At 42.1% G+C, this 22,857-nt stretch overlaps 3 protein-coding genes across 4 annotated transcripts; 2 read left to right on the top strand and 1 right to left on the bottom strand.

The window, feature by feature from the left end:
• The first annotated feature begins 106 nt into the window (after nucleotides 1-106).
• On the top strand, nucleotides 107-9,501 carry LOC106647117 (small subunit processome component 20 homolog). The gene is made up of 11 exons (XM_014363371.2): nucleotides 107-264; nucleotides 396-676; nucleotides 758-2,904; nucleotides 2,983-6,028; nucleotides 6,120-6,984; nucleotides 7,058-7,612; nucleotides 7,680-7,862; nucleotides 7,939-8,230; nucleotides 8,301-8,770; nucleotides 8,866-9,126; nucleotides 9,220-9,501. The coding sequence occupies exons 1-11, from the start codon at nucleotides 220-222 to the stop codon at nucleotides 9,370-9,372; spliced, it is 8,298 nt and encodes a 2,765-aa protein (XP_014218857.2). The 5' UTR covers nucleotides 107-219; the 3' UTR covers nucleotides 9,373-9,501.
• A 252-nt stretch (nucleotides 9,502-9,753) lies between these two features.
• Nucleotides 9,754-17,347, top strand: LOC106647160 (cytochrome P450 305M2). 2 transcript variants are annotated; one of them, XM_014363429.2, is made up of 8 exons: nucleotides 9,754-10,353; nucleotides 12,317-12,574; nucleotides 13,477-13,711; nucleotides 14,864-15,023; nucleotides 15,126-15,237; nucleotides 15,645-15,825; nucleotides 16,537-16,793; nucleotides 16,895-17,347. In XM_014363429.2, the coding sequence occupies exons 1-8, from the start codon at nucleotides 10,257-10,259 to the stop codon at nucleotides 17,080-17,082; spliced, it is 1,488 nt and encodes a 495-aa protein (XP_014218915.2). In that variant the 5' UTR covers nucleotides 9,754-10,256; the 3' UTR covers nucleotides 17,083-17,347. The 2 variants fall into 2 exon arrangements, with proteins under 2 accessions (XP_014218915.2, XP_089454312.1); XM_089598186.1 differs by lacking the exon at nucleotides 12,317-12,574.
• Nucleotides 17,348-17,467: 120 nt separating this feature from the next.
• On the bottom strand, nucleotides 17,468-19,971 carry LOC106647115 (methyl farnesoate epoxidase). Its single transcript, XM_014363370.2, has 7 exons — nucleotides 19,887-19,971; nucleotides 19,557-19,808; nucleotides 18,958-19,494; nucleotides 18,671-18,882; nucleotides 18,091-18,177; nucleotides 17,889-18,030; nucleotides 17,468-17,792 (listed from the first exon to the last, which is right to left on the bottom strand). The coding sequence occupies exons 1-7, from the start codon at nucleotides 19,969-19,971 to the stop codon at nucleotides 17,608-17,610; spliced, it is 1,500 nt and encodes a 499-aa protein (XP_014218856.2). The 3' UTR covers nucleotides 17,468-17,607.
• Nucleotides 19,972-22,857: the final 2,886 nt, after the last annotated feature.

Raw genomic sequence — 22,857 nt, 5'->3', positions numbered from 1 at the left:
GTTTAAGAGGTCTATTGAGCTGAGTAGTGTTATTTTGTACCTAACCTATCATGATTTTCGCCTCATGACGGCTCCACGTGCTTCTTCTGCTACATGCATGTTTTGTCTCAGTTGTGTCGACAAACAGCGATGTTCGACGAGATTTACAACTATTAATTAATATTAATTTGATTGTGAATAAAGTATTATTTTAAAGGTGAAAAACTCACGCTTTTCGAAATGAAGAATAAACCGACTAGGCATAAAGATTCAAATACTTTTAAGGTAAGATTTTATGATTATTCATGTTTTTTTTAATTTATTTACGTTAGAGTTGAATGCATTTGCAATCGATCTTTGAGGTTTTTTTCACATCATAGTTTATAATAATAATTGCTCTCAAATTACAATTTCAGTTTAAGCCGTTTTCTCAAAGAATAAATGACATCGATGTCGATGTTTTCCACAAAGTTTCTCATCGCAATGAGGAAGTCTCGGAAGAAACAGAAACATACTTTTTTCAATGCGTTCAGAAGTGGAACTTTCTCAATCTGTCAGGAAACTATGTTAATTTGCGAAAAGAAATAAAAGACATAGTTACACTACCTCAATTGCTCAACCAAAAGCAGCATGTAATCGATGTATTGTTAAAATATTTAAAGTTGAAGGATCCGTTATGTCTCCAAACTGTTTTTGAGTAAGTTTTTTGAACATACATATATTAAGTTAGAAAAATCGTTAAAAATGATCCCTATTTAAATTTTTTATTTCATTTCAGTCTAATCATTGCTGTGGCTAAAGATTTACAACTAGAATTTTATTCATACTTTCCAATATTTTTGGAAACAATCATCGATTTGCTTCAGATTAAAGATGCCGAGCAGCTGGAGCATACCCTTCACTGTTTAGCCTATTTGTTTAAATTCCTGTGGCGTTATATGATAAAAAATAGTGATAAAATTTTTACCTTACTTCTGCCACTGTTGACCGACAGACAGCCGGATTACGTGAATAATTTTGCTGCTGAAAGTTTTGCCTTTGTTGTCAGAAAGGTAAAAAATAAGCCAGCATTTTTCAAGCTAGTATTAAACCACCTCAATGAAAAACAAGATGGAATCGTTGGCTGTGGAAAGTTGATGTTTCACGTGCTGGCTGGTGTCCCAGGACAATTTCACTCATGTGCCGAACCTATGCTTGACCTTTATTTTAACGCCATTCAAGATCCAGAGATTAATCAGGAACTTTTGTTTGATGTGCTGTCAGTAATATTCGAATGTATCATCAAAGAAATACATTACAAAAATTGCGAGGTGCTGTGGACCGTCGTTCACAAAGTTCTGGAACAATTTCCGGAAGAGCATTTGATTGTTCCTCTAAGGTTGATTCAAAACGTCCTCAATCACAAAGGGGGCCAAATGCTGCAGGATCCTGTCTCTTGGGCGAAAAGATTGACCGGACTCATCGACAAGTATCGGCAAAACGTTGAACTTTTGGGAGAAATCGCAAATGCCAGTGTTGCCACTCTTCTTGGATACAATGTTCAATTGTTACAAGAAACTTCGAGTTTCCTTATTTTCAAATTATTTTCCATCGACAATCAAGATTTACTATTTAAAATCACAGAAAAGCTGATTGACCATTCATCCTTTGAAACTTTGGTACTGCCGCATATACTGAAACTGAGCAGCTTTGCAGTACTTGGTGAAAAATCGCTTGGCCTTTTTGTCAAAATAATAGAAACCAAATCTCCGCCCTCTCTCAGTGGTGAAAACTTGGACAAATGGAACTTGTACAGCCTGAGCATCAAAGGTCTGGAGAACGTAAAATTTTTGACGGAAAACTTGGACTCGTTCAAAGAAGGCAGGATCACGGAGAGCGCTTTGAGGGTGCTGATAGTCTTGCCGCACTTGAGACTTCTACACGACGAGCTCCGTCCAAAGGTGATTGAAAACGTTGTAGCGCTGTCCAAGCACGTGGTAACAAAAAACGAGGACCAGCAGAGGATAAACTTTGCTTTCCTTCTATTTGCGGAGTGCCTAATTCACATGACCAAACCCGACGACTTGCACGCCCTGACAATGGAATTCTTCGCCGATTTTGATCTCTTGTCGACTGTCGTTCTGCACGACAACGACGTTTCCATGCTTAACGTCTTGGATCTCGTCCTCAGCTACCTGCAAAATTCAACGCACGCCGAGGACTACATCAACGAAAACATCTTCGACCAGCTTCACGCATCACTCGCCCGGAAACTGGGCTCTCCGAGTCCGCTGATTCGCCGCACAGTCTCGCACATATTCTCACTGTTCTCCGAAACAGTATGTCCCAAAGATCCCACGGATCCGAAATCCAGAGGCGTTCTCGAGCTGCCGTACTTGTCCGAGTGCGAGCCAGCGACGGTTCACAAGTACCGAGATCGTTCGCTGCATCTGCAGGCGCTCGAGTTACAGCAGGTCATGAAAGGAGGCCTCGATACGCGCTACTATGACGTACCGCTTCACTATCTCTTTGGCAACCTCTACGTCAACTTTTCCCTGCTTTGGGATAAAGTGTGCCACCTCATAACCAGCTACGCTGTCAAAGAGTGCGAGAGCTTCTGGGAAGTTTTTATGGATAAACTCAAGACGGCGGACAGTGAGATAATTACGATCGAGGCGCCGGGTCTTGAATGCGAGGTGCTGAAGAAGTTGGCAGATCGGTTGTTTTCTCTGAACGAAAAAATCGATCGCCACAACTACAAGCTCCTGATTTGGAAGTGCATGGGCATAATGGGCCAGTACTGCGAGACGAAGAATCGCGATTACGTTGGATTGTTCATTGATTTCGTCCAGGGAAACTTTTTCAGGTCCAACTCCGAGATCGCTTGGTCTTGCAATATCAAGAAAAGAAAGCCGGGAGAGCAGCAGGAAGTCATGATCGATCTTGGTAAGGTTTGACCATTATTTTAAAAACCAATGCAATGGTGTACTTACCTTGACTAAAAAAAATATTTATCATCCGCAGATGCTACGGAGGATGCAAAAGGAGACGAGGAGGAAAACGAAGAAAACGACAAAAAAGATGCCGAAAAAGAGGACGAAGAAGAAGTCGAAAAAGACGAGACAACACCTACTGACAGAGAGGAAGAATTGAGGCAGCAATTAAGCAGAACCGAGCGCATAAAGTTCCTGCTAGCCATGCTAAAGGTCTTTGGCAAGTTCACCAACCCCTTGTCGCTTTACCGCGAGTCCGAGGTGGTACAAATTTACCTGGACTTGCTTTCCTCGAAAAATTCCGAGATCCAGAAAGCAGCGCTCGGTTGCCTATATACCTACAAGTACAATTACTTGCTGCCTTACCGCGCTCAGCTCAACGCCATCGTCGACGAGAAGAACATGAAGAACGAGCTGGCTCGCTTCTACATCTCTGCGGAGGATAGCTCTGTTGTGCTGGAAGAGCACCGCGCTGGCCTGATGCCAGTGCTGATGAGGATCCTGCATGCCAAAATGACCCAGAGGGTTGGAATGAGGACCGGTGGCAAGGGCGGTGGTCACACCAGAAGGAAAATCATCCTGAGTTTCTTGGCCGGCGTCAAGGAGACGGAGATGATGACGTTCGTGCAGATGGCTTTCAAGCCATTCCAGGACTATCTGCCGATTTTGAATGTCGACGAACAAAAACAGGCCGAGGTTGACATTCGGAAAATGGTTCAGAAAGTTTTGGGCAGTGTTAATCTGGAGAACGTCATCCCGCCAAAACGTCTACAGAGCGCCGTGAATCTGTTGGCCGTCATTATCGAGCAATTTGGTGGAAAAATGACCTCGAAGCTGTTGCCCTACCTCTTTGCCATACTGATGTGCGTATTAGCCCAGATCACCGGTATCTTGAGACAGAGCGCCAACATCCACCAGGTCTACCTGTCTTCCATCCGCGAGGCGTGCAAGAGCTGTATCAAGGTATTAGCGAGGTTCTTCGAGCACTTTGAAAACTACGACTGGTCGAGCAACGAGATCGATGCGCTATTCGAGGTGGCCGTTTTTCCCTGGCTGAATAAATTGCTCAACGAAGGCGTGTACAGTCCGACTCCACTGCTCAAAATGATGTCAGTCTGGAGTCATAACCCGCGTTACTATCCGCTCTTCGCCAAGCTCGACAGGGACAACAACACGCCCCTGGTCTTTGTCGTCAAACTACTGTTGAACCCCAAGACAAAGGAATCGGTGCTCCGCACGATCGTCGACATGTTCGAGAAGATGCTCACCTTGCAGGACTTTGAAAAAGAAGAGCCAAACAAGATGGAGGTCGACGAGGATGAGGTACAGAAGCCGAAATCCCTGCTGCCCGTGGTAACGAACAAATTGGAAATCGCAACGGACGATCTGGTGAACTACGGCTCGGCACTGTTAGTGCCCCACGTCACCGACATCCTGCTCTACCTGCAACGAAAGCTGAGCAAGGACAAACGCGGAAGGGTCAATCGCGCCGAGATGACGATCCTCTCGCGCGTATCTGAGTTCACGACCGAGCCCAAGATTTGCGACACGCTGTTGAGTCTCACACTGCCGATTTTGAAGAAACAGGCCACCAGCTCCGAAGAAATCGTCACGAGCCTCCTGACGACCGTGACGAATCTCGTAGCTCACGTTGAGGACCCAAAGAAGCATCTGAGGCCGAGCTTGCAGCTGCTCGGGCTGATTACCCATGCGCCTGCTAGATTAATGCTGATGACACTTTTGCAGAAGTTGTCGAAGGGCTCCGAGTTTATGAAAACTAGCCAGCAGTTGCTGAAGGAGCTCAATGCCTTTGAAAAGGGTCACGTCGAGAGACCGGACTTTGACAGAAGACTGGCCGCTTTCGAGAAGATAAACCAGCTGATCGAAAAGGACGAGATAACGCTAGAGTTGGGAGTGGCCATAATCCTGAACTCGTATTTCTTCCTGCAGCACGAAAAAGACCTGGCTTTGACCGACAGGTCGGGCGAGTGTATTAAATCCACAGCCGTCTACCTGGCGAAGAAGTACCGAAGCTCCGCGGTCGATCGCAAGTACCTGATCGACGAAACGATCCTAAGCACGGTGCGCCGCGGCATCAGGAGTCGAGTCACGGACGTGCGGCACCAATCGATCGACCTCCTGCGCCACATGGCCATGGAGTGTCCCGAGGTGCACCCCGTTTTCCGGGACCTACATCCATTGACGAACAAACAAGATCCCGAGGTCGATTTCTTCGAAAATATAAGGCACATGCAGAAGCAGCGAAGGGGCAAAGCTCTCTGGGTATTCTGCGCTCACGCCAAGACACTGGCCAAGCCTCCCGATACGAGAGTCTTGACTCAGTTCATCCTGCCTCTGGCTTCTTCCTTCCTGTGCGAGGATAGGTACGTGGGAGCTCACACCATAATCCACGTCGCTATTCAGACGGTCGGCGTCATATGCAGACTGCTGCCCTGGAAGCAGTACGAAGTCATACTCAAGTACTACCTGGCCAAGCTGAAGCACTCTCTCGACTATCAGAAGCAAATAATCAAAATAATCATCGCGATTTTGGACAACTTCCATTACGATTTGTCCAAGTACAAGGAGGATGATGAGAAAGAGGATTCGAAAGTCCTCACGAAATCGGTAGTCACAAAAGTTGGCGTAGAAGAGGTGGTTGATAAAGCTGGGCCTAGCGAGGAGGACGATAAAGCAGATCCAGAGCTCGTAGAACCGGGTGTGGGCATCGAAGAGCAGTTGGACGAGGCCCTGCAGACGATCGAGGAAGCTGGTCCAGATGACGCGACAGCAGAGGAGGAGCCAGCGAAGAAGGATGTGCCAGTGATGGAGAGGGACACCGTGCTGTCGCGCTCCATGGCCAGGAATCTCGTCAACAGCATCAAACAGGGCCTACTGCCCGCGTTGCACCGGTGCTTGGCTGTCAAGGCGAAACACGAGGGCTCGCACAAGGCCACCACCAAGAAAATCAGCATCGAGCGCGAGGAGGAAGACCTTATGCGCGTGCCCATTGCTTTGCCCATGGTGAAGCTACTGCAAAAATTGCCAGAGGGCCTGATGAACTCGAACTTGAGAGGGTAAGAACCGTACTTTGGGTAGTTTTTGTTTTCTTGCTTATTTATTATTATTATTATTTTTTTTTTTTCTTATCCGTCAACAATGTTTTAGGATATTCATGAAAGTGTGCATCTTCTTGAAATCCCATCTCGATTCCGTGCGCAAGGAGACCCGGGAGAACCTGAAGAACATCATGATGACGCTTGGGCCGCAGCACCTTCACCATCTCATCAACGAAATGAAGACCATGCTGACCCGAGGCTTCCAAGTTCACGTGCTCGCTTACACCCTGCACGCGATACTCGAGCATATAAAGTCTGTCATCGAGCCTCGGCACGTGCGCTCGAACCTAAAGAGTATTTTGCACATATGCAAGATGGACTTGTTTGGGCCGTCAGCCGAGGAAAAAGAAGTCGTCGGGGTTGTGAAAAAAGTGTTCGAGGCCAAGTCGACCAAAAGTTACGCTATTTTTAATATATTGGGACAGCGCCTTGATGAGGAGTGCATAGCCGATGTCATGGAGCCGCAGAAGGAAGTTCTGCTGCGCACGCATTCGCACAAAAGTGTGAGGAAGGTCGCGGAATCTTTGCGAATGTTCGGCTTGGGCTTGTCTGACAATAAATTCATACAAACCGGTCAAATGTTGAACTTTTTGCAAGGCTTGTGCGCCGAGTACGTTCCTCAACTTTTGCCTGAAAACAAGAAAAAGGAGCTTTTGAAGGTGAAGGAAGAAAAGAAGAGAGCCCCACCCACTCGCAAGGATTGTTTTATACTGCCACCCACTCCTAAAAGAGCTTCTCTACAAGAAAATTCTAAAATATCGAAAAACACCAACATTCACATCATGGTCGAGTTTGGCTTGATGCTCTTCCATATAATATTAAAGCGAAGCCAGTCTTTCGGTGAAGAAGTCAAGCCAACTTTGAATAATTTTGTCTCATTACTCAATGATTGTTTGAAACTTCAACAAGTCAAGGTAAATTACTCCCCCAAGCGCAATCATGACAAGTTAAACGAACTATAAAGGTAATTTTTTTTTTTTTTTACAGCTTGGGGTACAAGCCATCAGATGCTTAAGGTGGGTCGTGCTCATCGATCTTCCCATGGTCCGAAAGTTAATAGCGGAGATAAGCGCGCAAATCGTTACGATTCTCCACAAATACGGCGGCGTTGGTCTGGCCAAGGGTGAAAACTTGGAACTGAAGACAACTGTCTATAAGACAATGTCCATCATCGAGGGCCTTCGTGTTTATCACATAACGACCGAGCAGCTCAAGATTTTGCTGGTGTACATCGAGCGAGACATGATCTGCGGCGAAAAGCACGCTTTCAGCATGTTGAAAGCCATAATCAAGCACAAGAGAAACGCTCCCGAGATACATCAATCCATGGAAAAGGTCAGGGAGATGATGGTCACCTCGGAAATCGAAAGCGTTCGTCAGCAGTCGCAGACTGTTTTGTTTATGTACTTGAAGAACTATGAATTGGGGAAAAAATTCAATAAGAACATCACCTTCATGTTGACTCAGTTGAAATATGAGGTGCAAATTGGACGTCTTAGCGTGTTGACTGTACTGTACAAAATTGTCTCGACTTTTACAATGGTAAGTTTCACGCAAAATCCTTTCAATGGAGCGTAAAGTCGAGTAAAATGAATATTTTACTTTTCAGTCAAAACTTGAGAAAGTCGTGGATGATATTTTTGAAAAAGTTTGCGCTCGGCTTATCGAAGATGAAGATCCAAAATGCAGGGAAGAATGTGCCAATTTGATCATAGAGTTGCTAGAACGACTCGAACACAACCAGCGTGAACATCTATTTAGCAAAGTTTTGTCATGGTTTGCCGAGGAAAAGGTTTGTTTCAATTGAAACGTCTCTTTGGATTTCAAGACTATTTTTTTTAATAATATTATTTTTATTTTTACCAAAGATTACTAAAAGAGAATTGGCAGCTGAAGTCTGCGGACTGTTTCTGGCGGCAGAAGAGGACAAATTTGAATCGAGACTGGAAAAGGTCTTACCCCTCATTTCAAAGCAGTTTTGCCCCAATGATGGGCCCGGTCGTTTCGTTAGAACTCAGAACGAAGTCAACAACAATTTCGATGAAAGATCTAAAGATCACCATCTCATACAAGTTTTAGAATTGTTAGTCGATATATGTACAAAGTGTCCAAAATTCGTGACCGATCCGAAATATAAAGAATACATGAACAATTATGCAGGTATATCTTTGAACTGAAATATATTTATCTGTAATAATGTTCGATTACAATGATTTACAATATTTTACAGAATTCTGCCAACACTTTTTGAGACATCCTCATTTGTGGGTTCGAGTGCGGGCTACCCGATTCTTTGGCTACGTTTTCGTTACAGCCGATGAAAACAAAGTCATTCATTTGTTGAATAATTCCCAAGATTGCGATCCCGACGACGATTTTCTGTACGTCGATCCAAACGATAAGCTGCGTACTTTGATCGAAGATTTTCGACAGTTGCTTCTACCAGAAACAGAATTCGAGCATTACGAACGACGAATCATCGATAATCTAAACGATCTGATCGTCAGTCATTTAGTTTTCATTGCGAAACTTTTGAAAGGTAAAACTGTGAATCATAAGGATGTAAAACATGATAAAAATGTTGAATCAAATGGAGTGGATGCGGATGAAAAGAAGGACGTGTCTCTGACCTGGTTAGTAAAGAAAATGAAGGAGTACATCAATCGCGAGTTGGCCAGGCATCCTAAATCTACGACTATTGTAAGCTCAGTACTCGTAACAAAAAAAAATGACTAAAATTTTCAATTGAATCAAGTAACCAACTCTAAACATCTGTTTAAAAATTTTTTTTGTAGAGAATCGCTGTTTTCAAATGGATAGCTGGCGTGATTGGAAAGTTGGGTATGGATAACGTCAAGCAGTACCTGCCTGATTTCATGCTTCCTCTTGTGAGGGAGTTTAGATCGGGTGAAGATACCCTGAAAACGGTGGCAAAGGAAGTCCTGCGGATAATTAAAAAAAATCTTCCTCTCGACGAATACACAGGACTTCTAAATAAGGCAACCCAGAATTTGGATGTCAGAAAAGCCCGAAGAAAACAAGAAATTTCCAAACTGGTACGTTGAAAGTGATTTTTACATGCAGTTTTAATTAGACTCAATTATTGAATGTATTTGTGAGATAACTTGGGAAAAAAAAATTAATTTCAGGCTGTGGTCGATCCGGAAAGAGCAGCCAAGAGGAAAATCGCCTGGCAACAAAAGAAAAAAGTATCGAAGAAGAGGCGAATGGAAATTATGAAGGGAAAGAAGAGCGGAAAGATCAAGAGGAAAAGGAAGGCGGACGAAATCGATTCAGATTGATAGCTTTGAACATACACTTGCATTGTATATACATATTCCGCCATAATTCTTATCACGAATTTCTACAGTTTTGTACATACATACAAATCTTTGAAAATTAAAAACATAAAGGAGAGACGAGATAAGTAAAATAAACTGCTCTTCATTTAAAACACACGATCATTCAGGACTAGGGGGTAGCTTTTCACTGAAATTCCATTCACGCTGAAGCTATTTTCTCAATATGTTCAAGCGCTATGCGTTGCAGTCTTAGTTCGTAATCTAACGGCGTGGCGGCGCCAGCTCGTCGAGAGTCTCTCTCGAGGGAGTTCAGAAAATTTGCAGGGGCAGGGGGACACACGACACAATATATACCTAATAGTTTAACACATGCAAGTAACGTAAAGTGTGAGCGGGCGGTCGCATGTGCGAGCAAATTTTACGCAACCGAGTCAATTCAGGCTAATATACGAGAAGAATAGTAATAAGTGTACACATACTTCCATCGTCGTCAAAAGTATAGTAGTGGAGCGCGACTATGAGAATCGGAGTTGGGAAATTTGTCATGTTTCATTTGAACGACTGGGGATTGAGTTTTTGACACTAACGAGTTTCAGAAATTAGATAAGAAAAAAATAAAAAGCTGTCAAGATGCATAATGCCGTTGGACGTTGGACTGATCGAAAGCTTCGCTACTTAGCTTCTGGAACTTTTTTCGAGGATTCTCCGCGAGTAACCGTTAAGCTACAGATTGACTGTGAAACGTGTAAGCGCAGTTCGCCTACATCAACTGCTGCACATGTGTCGATTAGTTTAAATTCCGTGTAAATTGATATTTAGGGCTTTTGTGTTTGCATGAAAATTTCATTTTTTTGTTTTCGAGACAAAACGAATAAATCGGCGAAATGGTATCCGTCGAACTTGGGTTACTCCTTGTTGCGCTCGTTTTAGCAACAATAGGGTTCATATTACAAAAATCGCGCTACAGAAGGCTACCACCAGGTAAGTTGAATTTATCAAGTACCAATTGACTTTTTGTCGATCGTGTGACGTTTTTCCTTTTTTTTTTTTTTTTTTTTTTTTTTCTTTTGCTTAAATTAAAATATTCATCTTAGACTCACCTAAATGGTAAATCACAACAAAATAAAATTTCGCTCTATTATGCAATGCCCTTACGAATTGTAAAACGAGAGAATCGAGATGAATATGGTTTTACACGTAATTTTGAAAAACGCAAAACAATAAAGCCATTCGGAAAACTATCGTGCATAGAAAAAAAAAAAAAAAAAAATCATCCCCACAGCTGATGGAAATCGACATGATTGAAAAGAGATAGAGACACGTGACGCCTTTTTTTTCACCCTCTGAAAATAGCTCGCGCGATACCCATTCTAAATTAGAGAGACGGGCGTGCTCGAGAGCACGTGCACGCTCTTTATTTTTTCGGTAGGCTTTTTTTTTTTTTTTTTTTTTCTCAGCCAACGCGCGAGCTGTGATTAACCCGTCGATGAGTGCCAATCCTAATTTTCGATCGAAGGAGCGTGACGCGAGTAATTGAGCGCCTCGAGACTCGATGAGTTGCCGTTATTGTTCACGGATGCAATTTTTATTCGACAAGATGCGTATTTATTATCAATACTTATATAGTGTATTTACCCAATTGGCACGCGACTCGCGATAACTCGTGCTCGTGAGGGAGTATAAACAAGGGTTTTTACAAATTTAAAGTATTATAATTACAACTATTGAAATCTCTTTAAATAACAACGCTGTAAAATGATATCATTGTTGTACTCGATAAATGTATCACATTTGAGTAATTTATATGAAATGGGATTTTAAACTTAGGCATAAAACATTTGAGATACGTATTATCATGTATAATTAGAACCTTCAAATGGAAATAAAAAAGTTTAAGATACGCGTATAGCATCATAATTTTATTTTTATCGAAAATTCCTTCTATCAATTTTTGATCGGCAGTAATTCTCTTGGCCTTTTGTTAAAGCCGAAAAAATAACAGCATTTTAGAGTAACACTTGAATAGCCGCTCAATCGACGCTGAATAATTTTTTCTTAAAAATAAGTGCGAACAATTTGTTTTATATACAAATATACCTTGACTAGTAAAAATTGTTTTTAGGTTCAGAAATTATCTATGAGTCACGTATTTATGAGTCAAACAAAGATTCAAATTTGCTGGTATTATTCATCCAGCTGTTCTATCTGTAATTGATGAATGTCATTTTGAAATTAAGACTCCGTTATTTGATCATTTTCACAAAAAAACTGCGATATTTTGAGACATTCCGTGTTCAGAATTTATTCACTATTTTTTTCTCTACTTCACGCAAGGCCAAAACTAACTGGAAACTTTTGGACCCTGCTTTATGGCCATTTTTCTATAACCCACGTTAATTTAAATTGAATTTTCAAAAAAATCCCAAAAAGCACTTTTTTGGCAATTCTGAAGCCCCTAGTGAAAATTTTACATGGTATACTCGTTCACTGGACTAAAAAATGGTATAGATCAAGTATCCAAGCGTTGACAAAATTATTTATCTCGCGCAGTTCAAAAACGTCAAAACTAGGCTTCATGGGACTAAAACGCATGAAAGTAATGACATTTTGGCCTATTTTTACCATTTAACGGCCATACAAAAAAATGAATTTGACTCGATCTCGAAACAATTAAACCCACCGTTTTTAAACATAGTATCGATGGAATATATCTCAGTTGTAAATTTTTTTTCCAATGAGTGGTCTATAATATTTATTGTTTTTCGAAAACAAGAGGAAAACGCACCCGAGATTTTTCTCTGCTATGCCATCCTGCGGGATATAGGGTGACGGTAACTTTCACCAAAAACTTCTTGGAAACAATTGTGAAAACATATCCCTTGTGTATCTATAAGCACGGTAACATAATCCCCTGCCCAATGCGCGGGGCACGCGCGTGTTTCAGGACCATACCAGTGGCCATTCGTGGGTAACGTGAAGCTACTGAGGGGCTTGAGCCAAAAATTGGGTGGTCAGCACGAGGCCCTTCTCGAGTTGAGCCGGCGGTACGGGAGTCCGGTTCTGAGACTCAAACTGGGCGGGCGTAGCGATACGATCGTCGTGTCGGGGATCGAGTGCATACACGCTGTTCTCAGCTCCGAAGATTACGATGGCAGGCCCTGGAATTACTTTGTCCAGTTGCGCAACATGGGAAAGAAGAAAGGTATACCTACTTGCGCCGGCCTTCGATAAAATCTTATGTGTATATCGTATGTTATCAGGCTAACCGATCAAATTTGTAAAATAGTGGAAAAAAAAAAAACAACTACTCAGTCTGACGACAATTGAGGCTTATGGAAGTTCCAGTGATGTTCCAACGATTTTTTCATAAATCAATACTAATTTCATTCAAATTATGAAGATTTTAATGATTATATCGATAATCCCAACTTTTCTCATAAATGATCAGTTTAAAAAAAATCTTACATCATACTTAAATGATTTTAAATTATTAAAATTCGCTATCGTACGTCAACAGGCGTCGGAACAGTCATACAACGCAAAAGTTCTTTTGTTTTCCGTATTTAAAACCAAATATTGATTACGTATTCTTTTTATCGATTTCGCTAGATACTGTTTTCTTTGCCTGAGATAAAAATTTTTTCGTTTCAGAAATTAATGAAATCATGCAAATTTTAATAATGTACCTCAACAGGTGTTGAAATGGTAATACAACGCAAAAGTTCCTTTTTTTTTTTTTTTTTTTTTTTTTTTTTTTTTTTTTTCTTTCGTACCAAAAAACCTAAAATCAAGTACTATTTTTATCCATTGCAATATAGATACTCTTTTGACAGACTGAATCGATTATCGCTCGAGTTGAAATCTTCAAAAATGTTCACTCAATCACTCGTACATTAGTTTTCTTATACAAAAGACAATGCAAAGAAGGAAAAAAAAAAATAAAAATCTTTTTTGTGTAAGCATTAGTTTTTAAAGGAAAAAAAAAACTAATGTTCTAGCAATGGGTCAAAAAACCGCATGCGTCTACAGAGACTTTTGATAACCAATTTTAGTTTGTTCCGTATATCTAATGATATTTCGCATACGTCATATCTGCACTTGAAGGTATAACGATGAACGACGGGCCCGATTGGCGGGAGATCCGGGGCTGGTTCGTGCGGAGCATGAGATCGGTAGGATTCGCGAGGCGCGAGATGTCGGACTTCATCAAACACGAGCTGACCGAAGTACTTCAGGACATCGGGGACGGCGGTGTGAGGCGAATCAAGCCGGTCATCGTGCCGGCTATCATCAACGTTCTCTGGACCTTCGCGACCGGCAATCGGTTCGACGAGGAAAGGTAGGAACGTTTATTTAACATTGCCGTCAATCGCACTGGAATACTAAATATGTCAGAAATGTTTTTATATGAGCCAGTTCTGTTGAATTTACCATTTTTTAACAAAAGCAAAAAAAAAGACGTAAAACAACGAGGGTGGATGAAATAATGATTATGTGGCCCTAATGAAACGAAAGTTTCAATTGTCTCGAAACAAATGACACACCTTCGGTTGGATAAAAAAATCGTTCGATGTGATAATAATGGTGAAATAGAATATCAATTTTCGATTTAGTTGTCTTTTCTCGATTAGTGATACTTTGTTCAACATTTGACGATAAAACCTAGGCATCACGCCACGCTTCCAGCGTAATATTTTTGACGTAATAATTTTTTTGTATCATATTTTTAGTGCTGTTGAGAACAAAACAAACAATTAACATTTAACGCTCAATATCATCGAAAGTTTACCAAATTGAATGTATTACCTTAAAATATCCACACTAATATAAAGAGGCTATTAAAAATGTTCTCTCATTTTATTACAATGTAGGTATAAAAATAAGAAAAACAATTGAATATATCTACCACGTGGCCTTTGTTTGTCATGTTCAAAAATGACACAAAATTATCTTCTCACGCACACGTGCGTGTGATAAAATTTTTATTATTATTTATAACCGATCATTTATACCGAGTGACCGTACCTACTTATTTTTGTTTTTTTTTTGGGACAGTTGCACGTAGTAATTAATGCCCAAGTACCTACTATTTGTGTACGGATAAAACCAAAAAAAATTTCTTTCTATGCTCGTCACGATTTGTGTACCTACTTTGGTTCAGCTTCAAAATGTATACATAAACTACCAATAGATTATTTTTCTTACCTCGGGCTTTTTTCTGTTTTTTTTTTTTCTTTGAATCCTTGGCAAGAGAAAAATATTCACAACCAATCACCCAACCAAACAAAAAAGGACCCTCGGGCCCTGCTCTTCTTTTTAAAAAGTTTTTTTTTTATTACGTTCAATTAATGGTCTACTTTCACCCCGATTTAGTCATTTCCTATGTACTCATCGACTCACCCAATAACCCCAATATTTCTCTCCTAAATCGGGTAAAAAAACATCAATGTGATGAAATAAATCGTTTAACGATCCATCGATATTCGGTCAGATTGAAGCACTTCACGAATTTGATGGACAGAAGAGCGCAAGCCTTCGACATGTCGGGCGGCGTACTGGCGGCTTACCCTTGGCTACGGTACATAGCGCCCGAATGGTCGGGCTACAACCTCCTAGTTACCGTCAACAGCGAATTCAAAGCCATCCTCATGGTGAGCTCCCAGGACTATCACACATATACACCTATTGTTGTTGGTATCGTCGTTTATACGTTTGAATTATAATGCTTTTTGTTTGCTCCCGATTTTACGCAGGAGACGATCGACAGTCACAAGAAAAACCACGTGCTCGGCAGCGAGGCCGATCTCATCGACATGTTCCTCAACGAGATGTACGGCGGAAAGGGCCCCGAGGCTGGCTTCGACGGTACAGGCCCAATCATTGTTCTTCCCCACCCCCCCTTCCATATGTACTATTATTATATTCATCCACCTTGATTTCAATTCCCCGTTGCTCCAATAAATACCTATACCTCGAAAAAGTTATATAAAACGCGTGTATGTGGCAGTACGAGTAAACGTGTACGTATGTATACGCAACAATCGATTCTCCCAAATAATAACATGTATGTATATATATATGTATACACACTCGTCAATCCGACAGCTCCATTCGAAAGACATGCCTCCGTAAAACGTATTACCGATCGATCGGTCCTCCCGAGAGTAACGTACAGGATGCGCAAGTCCTTTTGCAATTGCGAGCCAAAACAACATAATAGCTTATACCTGTACACGTGCAACGTAATATAATGACACGGTTGTTTTTCGCAGACGATCAGTTGGTCATAATATTGTTGGACGTGCTACTGGCGGGGCTTAACATAACGGCGCTGACGCTGGAGTTTTTGTTCCTGAACATGCTGATCAATCGGGACGCCCAGAGGAAGCTGCACGAGGAGATCGATCGGGTGATCGGCCGAGATAAGCTGCCCGACCTCAACGACAGGCCAAAGTATAATCAATTATATTTATGCGCATAAACATTCATCAACAGTTAGATTATGCTTTCATTCATCAAGAAAAATTCACCCCAAAGTGACGGTACTTACCTGTAGCGTACATCCGAGTGTACGTCATATACCGATCTTCTGCCCAAAATAAAACGTGTAAATATCACACAAACACAAATTTCTAATAGCATCCTCTTATCAGATGCTATTCAAATTTCCGGAAAACACCAGCTCGGTAGGTATATGGTATAAAAAAAAAAAAAAAAAAAACCATCCGTCATACACGTACAGTCGTGACTTCCATGTAAACTATAATATAAGCTTTTCGACGCCGCGAGTCCGTATAAGCGTGTTTTATCAGCGGCACAAATCAAAACGTGTACCGCGAGATGTATATTATACACACGGGGTCCTTCGCCACCGGCATCACGCGTGGGAAATCGCGTTTGCCGATTATTACACGTGTATGTACATGTAACCATATACATATAATGCTCATGTACAAGTATATACAATACAATATGTACGTGAGAGAGTAAAAGCGCACGAGTATATGTATAATATACATGATAGCTCTTGGAAGAGATAAAAGTACGATGGGCGGCAACCCGCGAACTTTCTTCTTCCGAGAGGTATATATGTATATGCTGTGCATGATTCGGTGCTTCCTCTCGCGTGTATGAATTTATTGGTGCACCGTTGCAATGTCTTAGGATGGCCTACGCGGAGGCGGTGATACTGGAGAGCCAGCGCCTGGTGCCCGTGGTCCCGGTGATCGGTCCGAGGCGGGTGCTCCGGGACACGGTGCTCCTCGGTTACGACGTGCCGCGCGAGACCGTCGTCCTCATCAACTTGCACTCGATCAACCACGACCCCGGCCTGTACCCCGAGCCGCGGGCCTTCCGGCCCGAGCGCTTCCTCGACAACGGGCTGCGGAGGAAGGACGACAACCTGCTCTTCTTCGGGAAAGGTCGGGGAGAACGCGCTTGTGCAATATAATGTGGACAAAACGTGGGTAACGAGAAAAAATAAAATAAAATAATGAGAAATTTGTTTGTTTGTTTTTTTTAGGTAAGCGCCAGTGTCCGGGGGTGTCGTTGGCAAAGTCGGCGGTGTTTCTTATCTTCGTGGGGATAATGCAGCGTTACGAGTTGGTGCCGGTGCCGGGGCAGGAGCCACCGAGTCTCCAAGTCAAGCCCGGCATGACCATGTCGGCCAAACCCTTTGACGTCCTCCTCGTCCCGAGGACCTTGGACTAGAACATTATTTTGTGAATCACACGTGTATTGTCTACGTGGGTGTCGACGTTATTTTGGTCCCCCCTTTCTCTCGTTAAATCGTTCAATGGAGTGTCTTTGAGGATATACATAATTATATATATATATATATATATGCGGAGTATTGCTTACGAGTCTATATTTTGTTGAATCATTTTGCTTGACGAGTGCACGGTTTACATCAAGATTTTTGTCGAGGGATGATGTGGATCGATAAACTCTTGTAACAACAACTATGAAATATAATAAAGGATATGTGCTTGATTACAATTTTTCATATTTTGTTTTTATATGCGACGATTTTCTCGGACGCTATACGCGTAATATTTTACAACAAATGATGACTTTACGAGAAATAGTGTGGAGCTTTACTTGTGTACTTGATGATTATTAATTTTTTTGGTAAATTTAAGGTTTGTATGAAAGGGCGTGCGAGCGTTTCAAAGCTCGATTGTTACATTTTAAAACGAAAAAAGCGATGTATATGTACATGAAAATTGCGACGCATCATCTGGTCCGCGGCGTGAGCTTTAGATAAAAAGGTTTGGGGGCGACGACGAAGCCATCCTCGCCGTTCTGGTTGGGTACGCCGTGTTCCTCGGAAACGTCCAAGTCAAAGTGGTGGATCACACTGACAAAGAACAAAAAGAGCGACTGCCGGGCCATTCCTTCCCCGATACATCGTCGTTTTCCTGTAAGCGGTATAACAGTGTTTTTAAACCATACGGATAAAGTGTACCATTTGAGGAGATAAAACAAAAAAATGGCAAATTATCTTTCTCTCTTACCGAGTCCGTACGGAATGGCCGGGTTGGAGTGCAAGAATTCTCCCTTTTCGTTCAAAAACCTCCCTGGGTCGAACTTTTTGGGGTTTTTCCAGATAACCGGGTCCATGTTGTAGGAGTACAAGTTCAAGACGATGTTCGTGTCCTGTGCGAGTTTTTATGGGGTCAGTTTTTACGTGCTCCATCGCGACAATCAATCATTTACCTTCGGGATGAAGTGCCCCTCGAACATCGTATCCTTGGTCGCCTTGTGCGTTATCCCCAGTGGGCTCATCGTGACCCTTCTCTGCACCTGAAGTCTCAACAAACTTTATTCAGACTTGGGCACGAATACTTTTTACAATTTTTTTTTTTTTTAATACAATGCATTGTGTATGCTTAGTTTTTTTTTTTTTTTTGTTTTTACTTATAACACAGTATTTGATACTTTTATTTTTTTTATACAAATGAGTACAACGTATTTTATGTTTGTGAAATTTTGTCGTAAAGTATTTAAAATAAATAAAAATTGAAATGACTCTTTTTTTTCAAAATTTTGAATCTTTTGAATTCTAATACGTAATTTTAGGGAAAAAGAAAAAAAAAAAAAAAATGGTTGAAAGCATTTAAAAATCCATAAAACAACAATTGTGCCCAAGTCTGACTGCACTGAACACGTACAAAGAGTCAAATCAACGTTTTTTTAAGCAGGAAATTCGATAAAGTAAAAACGAAAATCCAAGGAAACCCGCGCACATGATCAAAAAAAAAAAAAAAAAAAAAAAATCGACCACCAAAGCACTAACTTCGGCAATGAAAGCTTGGTTTCTCGGCAAAGCCGGCATGTCAGCCACCGCGGGCGCCCTGTCCCGTCCAACGACCACGTCGAGCTCGGCCCTGCAGTACTCCAGCCACTCGAGGTTAGCCCCGAGGAAGCAAAAGATCGTAGCCAGAGAATCGGTCGTCGTCTTCGAGCCAGCGAGGAAGAGATCGAAGCACAGTATCAGCAAATTCTCCCCTGTAAACCAAACGCAACCTTACACACGCCCCCTTTTTCCCTCGGTCCAGCTCAAACAACCCCACTGGGACTCACGATCGAATATGTGTGCCCCGGTTGGCGCCGGACCCGCGCGCTTCTCGATTTCCATCAGAAACGCGTCGATGAGATCCCGCGGCTGGCCACAAGCCGGCAGGCTCCGCTCGTGCTCTGCTATCTCCTCGTCCAAAAAGCCCCACATGAGCCTCAACTGGGCCACGAGGTCCCTGTAGCCCGACAGCCCCGGCGCCAGCCACCTCAGCCACGGCATCTCCGACAATTTGCCCCCCAGGGTGTCGTTCAGCCGAAACACCTCGTGCACCACTTCGAGGATCCTCCGGAGTTTCGCGTCCTCGTAGTCAAACCTATGCCCCGCGAACATGGCCCACAAGGTGTTCAAGGTCGGCACGTCGAACACCCTGTGCATCGGCACCGGCCCTCTCGCGCTCCACCCGACCAACTGGCCGATGAACTCGTCCACCTCGGCGCGGAGCAGCTCGGCCATGGCCCTCGTGCCGTACCCGAAGCCCCTCAGGTGGCGCATCGTGAACCTACGGTGCTGGGCCCACTGTGGGCCCTCCGTAAAGAGAATACCTGCGCGCGTCCACGCGTATCATATAATCCACACATATATATATATACAGATTAACCCTTACCTAGGTCCTTGCCAAAGGCCCGAGTCTTGAAGAAGAAGCCGTTGGGCCGGCCGTTGAACTCGTCCCTGAGGAGGGCCCTTTTCACGAGCTCGGCCGTGTGGACGACCACGAACTTTTGCTTGCCGAGCTTCAGCCCGAGGACCGGGCCGTGCCTCGCCGACAGCGCGAGGAAGCTCAGGTGCACGTAGCCCGACTCCCTCCTCAGTCTCTCGAACAGCGGGAGACAACCCACAAGGGGGTACCATCGCGGGCCTGCAACACCGTTTGTTTTTTTTTTTTTTTACTGCTTCGCCGGTACATCTATATTTATTTACTCTGATGTATGCTCACCTGGTGGAAAGTTTCTCGGTTTCGCGCAGCTTTGGTAACCGTAGAGGAGCAGGACGAGGAGGCAGCACAAGAGTGCCAGTATCATGGTCGGTGGGGCCTACACGAGTGGCGAGGCTCGCGTCTTCGTGGCCACACTTTTATATACCTTTTGGGGACAAAAGATCACCACGATTGAACGAAACGCGTATGGAAGCTGTTATCTTGGCTTTTCGCATTTTTCTTTTCTTCGATGATTTTACATAACAAGTTGTACCTATATGTAACGTGCATCGCCCCTTTCATTTAAATTTCATTTGAAATTGTGGTTAACAAAAAACGGGACGAACACAATACGTCAAATCTTAGATTAGATCTCTCGCGTTTCTTCGACCTCGCCTTCTCTCTTTCGTTATTGTTGATGTAGCGCGCGTCAACGCTCGTATTTTATATTATTATTATTTGTGACAGAATTAGGTGACAAACTGCCTTTATTTTTTTGTAAAAAGGAAAAAGAAATTCTAATGCGCGTGTATATACGTATACGAAAAATGAAGTAAAAAACATCGCGTCCACGCGTCCTGTTGCCGCCAAGTAAATGCATAATGGAAAGATGTATCGTTTCCCCAACAAACCTCGTTGTGGGTTTACGTAAAACGCCACACCGTATAATAACCAAATCCAAAGCCTATATATACACCTCCCGTGTGCATATATTATGATGAAGTACACGTTCGCGAGTGATAATTAAAAATAGTCGTACACCCTGACGTGCAGTCGCGTATAATTATATCATCGGTCCCGGGGTTTGCGAGAGAAACGCTTCAAGAGAGATGGAGAGACAGTTTCCCGGAAAAGCATCTCGGAAATCCGTGTAACGGAAGCGCCTCCTTTTCTTATACTCGCGCATCTGTGCACACACGTGCACATGTAGAGGAAACGATGTACTTACTCGCAAGTAGCGAATCGATGATTAAAAGCGAGTGAATTTTTTTTTTCCACCCATATATGTTTACAAAACGTTGTGGTGGTTCACTTTTTTATTCGCGCGAACGGCGGGTCATAATTTTTACGCTCTTCAAAAAGAACAAAAAAAGAGAGAAAGAAACACGTGTCGAACGAAAGGTACTCCTGCATATAAATCCCCATCCGTGCCGAATAAATTACCCGCGCATACGCGAGAGAAGGGGAGGCGTGAAAAATCTTTTTCGAGAGTAAAAACTCCTCGCGCCGTACGTAATGGATTATAATTTTGGCACCGGAGGAAAAAAACCCCCCCGAGGGGAAGATCTTGGTTGTATTGATTAAATTTTTAATCACGAGATGAAAAAAAAAAAAAAAAAAAAAAAAAGAAGGAGCCGAACGAAGCGGCGCGTTGATTTATCAGTCGTCGCGGATAAATGACCAAAGCCCCGCGATTAATCATTTCGGGAGGAGGGTACACGTGAGTTATATATACCGTGTACGTACAAGCTCCACTTGGCCTCTCTGCACCGGATTTTTATATTTATATCTTATGCATCTCTTGAACCTGTCGGTTTTGAAACTACCGATAGATTGGTTGGACATTGTAATCAAAGGCGTAGCTCCGACAAGTTCAGATTACGTTGAGCAAAAAAAAAAAAAAAAACAAAAAAAAGAACAAAAGGAAAAGTGTTAATCACGTCTCGAAGCTCGATGTATCACACGCAACCAACACTTTGTATCACAAGTTAGCGACTTGGCCGATAATTGAGCGTTACAGTCCAATAATACACACCGACTTGCAGCAGCGAGTTTTTACTTCCCACCGATATTGTACGGGATAATACGTTCAATTTTCTTTCAAACGTATACGTACGTAAATTTTTCTCGCAAATCAAACAGTACATGCGGGTATGTCCGATACACAGGGTAATATAAATAAATAGAGCCTGAAATAATGTACATGTATCTCTCAATGCGTCGTATTATCCGTATAATTTAGCTGTACGGAAGTAATTGCGTACAATATATACCATATGGATAAGACTCTGTTATTTCGTATACTTTCACACGCGATTCCAAGGTGGAGTATTTTCTAAAAACGCTTGTTACATTTTATTGGGGAATTGAGGACACGCGTTTTCAGTTTTCAATTGCGAATTAATTGCACACGTGTACTTGACATTGGATTTAATTCGATCGTTCATTCTTGAAACGATTCCAGAAAAAAAAAAAAAACTAATGACTCGAAAATTTTTTAGAACTACTTTTTGCACAGGTGCGCATAATTAATTACTTAAAAAAAATACGTGCTATTAATTTTTTATTACTATTATTCATGATATCAGACTGCATGAGTTTCTTCAATGTATGATAAAATTTCTGTTCTTACATATTATCTGGAAAAAACAACAACATTTATTACGTTAATTTTTATTGCGCTACATTCTCGAATCCCGTATTTTTTTGTGATATGTTTTAAAATTAAAAAAAAAATTAGTAATAACCGTCTTTATTCGTATGGACAGACTTTAGCACAAGTATTTTAGCACTTGGAAAAAAAAATTTGTTTTTTTCTTGAATCAAGTGCATTATTTTTGCCGAAAAAATTAATCATCACAATATTCACTGTACAGTATACCGAAAAAAATTTTTTCTCTTTTAAATTCCACTGCATTGTATTTGCTGGAAAAATATTTTATTCACCACTATGTATAACCATATAAAAATCTTTTTAGCATAAAAAAAGAGCGAAAAAAAAAAAAAAACAGTATCGGTGCTCGAGTCTATTTTCGTGCAACAACCAATGGGTCTCCGATCATCCACGCCATGAAAATACACTTGTGTACAATTTCATTCTTTTAACTCTCCCCACGTATCAAATACACACCTCCATCATTCTCTCTCGCGCGTATATATGAAGCCGAGTAGAAAAAAAAAAAAAAAAAAAAAAAAGAACAAAGTCAAGCTAGCTCGGCAAAACTCCGCGGGCGACGATTTCATCTCCACCTCCGCGCGAATTAATTTATAG

This window comes from Copidosoma floridanum, unplaced genomic scaffold (assembly GCF_036245765.1).
Source record: "Copidosoma floridanum isolate Cflo_tuat_1 unplaced genomic scaffold, Cflo_Japanese_pri ptg000006l, whole genome shotgun sequence".
Lineage (NCBI taxonomy): Eukaryota > Metazoa > Arthropoda > Insecta > Hymenoptera > Encyrtidae > Copidosoma > Copidosoma floridanum.
The sequence above is the reverse complement of the archived record's forward strand: the minus strand, read 5'-3'. Positions and strand labels throughout refer to the sequence as shown.